This window comes from Arachis duranensis, chromosome 9 (assembly GCF_000817695.3).
Source record: "Arachis duranensis cultivar V14167 chromosome 9, aradu.V14167.gnm2.J7QH, whole genome shotgun sequence".
Taxonomy (NCBI): Eukaryota; Viridiplantae; Streptophyta; class Magnoliopsida; order Fabales; family Fabaceae; genus Arachis; species Arachis duranensis.
Genome location: NC_029780.3, coordinates 109,247,659 through 109,253,847, shown reverse-complemented (window position 1 = coordinate 109,253,847; position 6,189 = coordinate 109,247,659). Strand labels below are relative to the sequence as shown.

Sequence of the window (6,189 nt, the reverse complement as noted above, 5' to 3'; positions counted from 1 at the left end):
GCAGTCTAAGTTGTTTACTCATTTTTTTTCTTACTAACTGGATTATTTTGGATGTTGTTGAATAGCAATTTCAAGGTGAACCAGCCTAGACAAGGCCTGCACCACCAGCCCAGCCAAGTCCTGCACCACCAGCCCAGCCCACTCCTGCACTACCATCCCAGCCCAGTCCTGCACCACCAGCCCAGCCAAATGCCAGACTAAGGCCCAAGCTGAAGACCTTTAGGCCACCAGGTCCTCTGTCTCCACAAACAAGCCACCAACCAGCATCTGCAGCAGAAAATCTTGAGGCCATCACCAAGGAAACAGTTGCTGCATCAAGTGGAGGAACCTCTTCAGACTTATTGAAGTTCATTCCAACCCCAAATTTCAGGCCACCTAAGCAGACTTAGTTAACTAGGAATTTTAGACTATAAGACTTAACTGTTTGTCTTGCTGTTTATGTTTTTTTGGTTGCTGCACTAGAATTCTAAAAACTGCATATGTTTAGGGACATGTTTTTTTGGAAAACTACTTAGACTCACATAGTGTGTGAGTTTTATTTTGTAAACTTTGTCTGGTGTACCTTCTGTGTTACCAAGACGGAAACTTTGCCTCACATGGCTTGGATTTGTGAAATGACAATGCTTCACCCTTGTGAAAAGGTTGCATTTTTACTATGGTTTCAATTTGGTTTACCAAGATTCTGTCAATCAATTACACATAAATCATGAAATGCAGAAAATACTCATAACTGACTAATCAAACTCTATTAATCCAGAAACATAGTTCATTATAATTTCACATTCTTTTCTTTCACTACATCCAGACATTGAATCCATTACAAAACACTAAATTTACAATGTCAAAGGCATATTAACATTATGCAGTTTTTACTATACTACATCCCTTTCCTATTACAATGCCCAACAAGATCAACCCAAACACTTTCTATCTGCTAAGAGCACCACTGTTAATCTCATCGCTTTTGACCTCATCCATCTTCTTCTCTATCTCTGCAATTCTTTCTTCCATCTTTTTCGTTGGGTCCGATACTGCCTCTTGTACCACCTCATCAATACAAAAAGAGGCAACATACTCATCTAGCCAGGCAAAGTATTTGCAATGTCCTCTGTTGTTCTACATCAAACATGCATACTGTTCAGCTCCAACAAGTTACCAAAATAACGCAGCAACTGAAACAAAAATGATTTCCAAAAAATTTACCTTAAAATAGGAACAACCAAAGAAAAGCCTCCTAGAGTTTTTTGAAGTTCCAGATTCGAACAAAATGGCGTATGATCCGCAATTGCACACTGGAGAAACAAATTTCTTCTTCATCCTTCTCGACGCTCCTTCCAGAATGCTTCCATCGGCACTCATTCCACTGCCCCAACTCTCGTCACCCCCACCGCATCTTTTCTCGCAACTCCATGAAACACCAGAATTTGCACTTGCCATGTCCACCGTTGCAGGTCCTCTCAGATAGCCAGAAGATGCAAACCCTAAACCTTTTCGATCATTCAAGAATGGGGGAATATTAACCCAACACAACGACGCCGTTTGAGTTGCAGGGAGGGGGTTTTGAGTCCCTGCAACAAATTTTACTTACACGTGGCACATTCAGTTGACACCTCAGCATCCACCTGACACGTCAACCAGGTAACTTGTTAGCAACCGGTCACAGAGGTCGATTCGTTCACTTATGTCGTTGGTTGAGGATCGGGTAGAGATTTTTGGATGATAAAGGTGCGATATGTCCCACTTTAAAATGTTTAGGGGCCGAAAAGGGTATTTACCCTATTTTTTTAAGTAAAATCTAAATTTAAAGAATTTAAATTCGTTTTGTTGAGATCGGTAAAGGATCCTAACTAGATATGTACTAGTGAGATTTTCTTGCTTCTTGCAAAATTTCACTGTATTTGTAGTTTGTACCACAGCATTATGAAACAATTCGTTACCGTCATCATGCCAGATTGCCACTACTAAAATGTCAAATAGACAAACACTAAATAAGAATCTCTTTTAGAAGGCAGAATTAACAGCTTGAATAATAAACCTACTTCCCAAATATGTAGTGACAAGGAGAAGCAGGAAGAACTTTATGGAAAGAAAAACAAAAGGGATGAGCATTACTTTAATTTACTTGAGAAACATATATAGTAAACCTAGTATATTTTAAATTCGGTAAAACCTACTACTATAAATATACAGGAGCGTCTCGTTTTTCATCTAGTTATAGGTTGTAAGTAAGTGTGTAGCAACTTTAAGAACAGTTTTGGCCTTTGTGGTGGAGTTTCTTATCAGTGCAATAATGAACCGAATCTTTCCATAGCCGAAAAATGAGCAGTATCCCCTGTCAAGTCCTTATTACTTAGACAGGTTCCTTTATTACACTTATTCCTTTCTTCAATTTTCATATTAAAATTACACCAATAAATTTCCAGTGGATTGAAGAATTATAAGTTATATTAATGAAATAAAGTTTAGGAAAATTTTCAAGAGTGTCCTAATATCGATGTTTCAGTGACTTTTAACTGTTGATCTTAATTATAAAAAAAATATATAATATATATAATTAAGATCAACAGTTAAAAATTACTGTCATTTGAAAATTTTCCGTAAGTTTAGTTATACTCACTACTCACTAGCTGTAACATCACATTTTGTTTTGGCAGTTACTTGCTGTACTTCTCTTCTATACAACAAAGTGCATAGCAATAATGATCATCTTCCATTTTTCTTGGACTGGGAAAGAACCATAGATCATCTGAGGACATTCATTCTCTCTTTAAACAGAAACAGACTGGTAGAACATAAGTCCCCAACATTTCATCCTTATCCTAATTGGGTTTATATATATGACTTTTACAATTAGCAAAAAGGGATAGCACGCGCCCCTACGTTTGATCAACAATATCAGCATCTTGCCAATAACAACCGTGGCCACAAACTTTGCATCATGTCCATAGGGATTCTATATTGGCTTAATCCATGTTTCAATTTTATTCAACATAAAGCACCCCCAATAAATTACAAGTACTGGGTCTATTTATATTAATTGAAAGGATTTTAATTCTTAACTCTTGTGAATAACATTTATTTTGGAATTTACGAAAAAAATATTAGTTATTATTGTCTGCTGCGAATGTTCTAAGAGATAAAAAGTAAAAATATTACATATACTAAGATTAGTCGATATATATTTATGTATAAATATGTGTATAATTTAATTTTTTTAATATATATTTATATTTTAATATATATTTATTGGATAAAAATAAATCTAATAAATTACATATACACGAAAAAGAAAGGGATTGTGATTGTCAATTTGTCGTCTAGCTAGTCTATCTTGACGAATCTTGTATCATATATATTTTAATTCATAATTCTTTGGTCATTGGTCAAGGTTTTGTTGAATTCAAAACGTATCAACAGAGTAGAAACCTTTACTTTCTTTATAGGTGCTTATCCATATAAGTGCACTGTATCTATATCAGGCTATATATCGACATAAAATTCATCTCTCTCTCTCTCTCTCTCTATCTATATATAGGACTCGAGAATGTCTTGCAATAACAACAAACCTGAAATAATCTCAAGAAAACGAAGCAAGTTTAATACCAAGAAAGTCTCGCTTGAACTCGGGGGAAAAGAAGAAATTTATCATTTATTTTAAATCTGAGATAGCAGATGCATAAAACTAGATATCTAAGAGATTCATTTTTTTTTTGGTTCAACTTATTATTTCACTGATTCCTTAATATTGGTGATGTACTTCTGAGATCGATATATAGTTGTACAAAGTGAAGAGATGATGATGTGTTATTTGTTTGAATTCATCATATTTTTTATGAATCTTCAATTTAATCGTACTCCTATCATCATCATCAGAAGGAGCTTATCGTTCTTCTAATCGAGATATATGCATTAAATTATTAAATAATAAGAGATGCGTCAGTTAGTATGTTCGTTATCATTTCACAGCTTTTCAATTAAATGCTGGAAATATGTGGTTTAACTTGTCATTTTTCTTATCTCACATAGATGCATAAAATCAAGATATAGATGCGTAGTTAGTTTGGTTTGAATCCATTATTTTTCTTCTCTTTAAATGCTTGCTTGGTGTTGCAGGTCAGATGTGAACAATGGAATTTAAATTCATGAAGACCATACTACCTCACACATATAATGCAAATCCTTCAATACTACTAAAGCAATCCAAGTGACTTTGTAGTACAAATTGATCACATATGCACATTATTGTTTACTTTGATGAATCTTCAATCATGCATATCATCTATTATAATTCTTCTAACAATCAAGATAGATGCATAAAATTAAGACATTAGACATGTATGTGTTATTGATCTGAATTCTTCTAAAGTTATAGCTATATATATGTGATGTCTGTGTGTGCGTCTAGATACTACTTAGCTTAGCTTGCAGGTGAATTTGATGAGTCTTGAATGAGAGAATTCATATCAAGATATATAAGGAAGCAAACATTAGTTTGTGTTTGGGTCCACAGCTGATCAGAGATACAAGAAAGGAAATACCAAAGGTGTAGTCATTCATATATAAATATTACACAACTTCACTATGGACTAATACCACTGGCAGAAGAGGTAGTTCCCTGTGACATATTACTATATTATATTATAATATTAAATAGAAGCTTAGAGATGAGACAAGGGAGAAAGAAATTAAAAGGGCTGGTTCCGTGAGATATAATAATCTCTTCATGCCCAAGTCTGATCTTCAAATTATTAGCTTCTTTGGATAGAAAGCAATCTTCACCTGAGAAGGTGCACCGTGAAAGAGACCCCCCAAGACCTAGAAACACACACACACTCACACTCTGCTAATAGGCACCATGTAGTTTATGCTGATGCCGATTTACAATTATTAGCATGCAACATAATATTCTGATAATAATTATTATATCCTCATCCGATCCTCTGGTGTGGTGTGGAGTTATTTTTACCAAAGGGTATACAGGTCCGAATAAATGTCATCGGAGGAATCATCGGAGTAGAAAGAAGGCATCCTTGGGGGGCTAATCTGCAGTCCTCTGGCCATGTCTTGGATCACACTCGGCATATTCAACAGCTCATCCTCATCAAAATAATCTCCTATCATCCCTTCTCCTTGTCCGATACAACTGTTGTAGGAATAGGCATCAGCAACAGCAGAAGTAGTAATCGCTGGTGGCGCCTCGGTGGTAGTCCTATACTGATCGACGAAGGAGGCGGCGACGGCAGCGGCAGCGCGAATATCAGCATCGGAGAATGAAGCAGGAATAGGGTAAGAGAGTATGAAATTGGGGAAGTTGAGATGGGCTTCGGGGCCCCTCAGTGCAAGAGTAGCAGCATCGTAAGCAGCAGCAGCCATCTCAGGCGTTGCGTATGTCCCCAGCCAAATGCGCTTTGTGGTACGTGGTAACCTTATCTCCGACACCCACTTCCCACTTCGGAGACGCGTGCCCCTGTAGCGCATGGTGCCGGAGTGGGAAGGGGATGATGACCAAGTTGGAGGCGTGGCTGCTGGTGGTGATGGTACATAGCCATAGCCATAGGGGAGTTGATTAGTGGGAGGGCAAGTTTGTGCTGGGTTCCTATGGCGGCTCATCGTGTATGTAGCAACCAAGGTTAGTTTAATGGCATTTATTAGTGTGCTAAACTGCTAATTATATATTGATGATTTAGATGGCGTGCTAATTACTGCTGACTGGTGAGCATTTGGGAAGGGCTCTTTATATGAAAAGAAAGTGGGCAAGGGGAAGGCATGGAGTGGGGTGCCCCTGCTCATATAACACGACAAAATTCTAATAATTATAACTAGATTTAAACCCTAAAATCATTTCATTTTTAATGTTCCAAGGAATTTATGATAGGGAGGCAATGAAAATTCTTTCCCATGTGTATAATGAATTTTAAATTGAAAAATTGGAAAAGTATAACTAGACAATGAAAATACTAAATAATGTGAGTAATAAATATATTAGATGTTCATTTTATTAGGTGTACGGATGATTATTTTAATATTAAGATTTAGGTGAATAATTTGGATGTATAGTGTATTTTTATTTGATTGGTTGTTCATATTATTTAAGATAGTCATTGTTTACCTAGCACCCCCCTTTTAAATTTGGTCCAATACAAGGAAAAAAAATTCAAACAGTTATTTCAAAAAATTAAACATTCAAAC

General features: G+C 36.2%; 1 protein-coding gene across 1 annotated transcript; it reads right to left on the bottom strand.

Annotated features, from left to right (window-relative positions):
- Positions 1-4,902: 4,902 nt before the first annotated feature.
- Positions 4,903-5,669, bottom strand: LOC107466884 (ethylene-responsive transcription factor ERF027-like). The gene has a single exon (XM_016085894.3). The coding sequence runs from the start codon at positions 5,608-5,610 to the stop codon at positions 4,963-4,965; it is 648 nt and encodes a 215-aa protein (XP_015941380.1). The 5' UTR covers positions 5,611-5,669; the 3' UTR covers positions 4,903-4,962.
- Between the last annotated feature and the right edge of the window lie 520 nt (positions 5,670-6,189).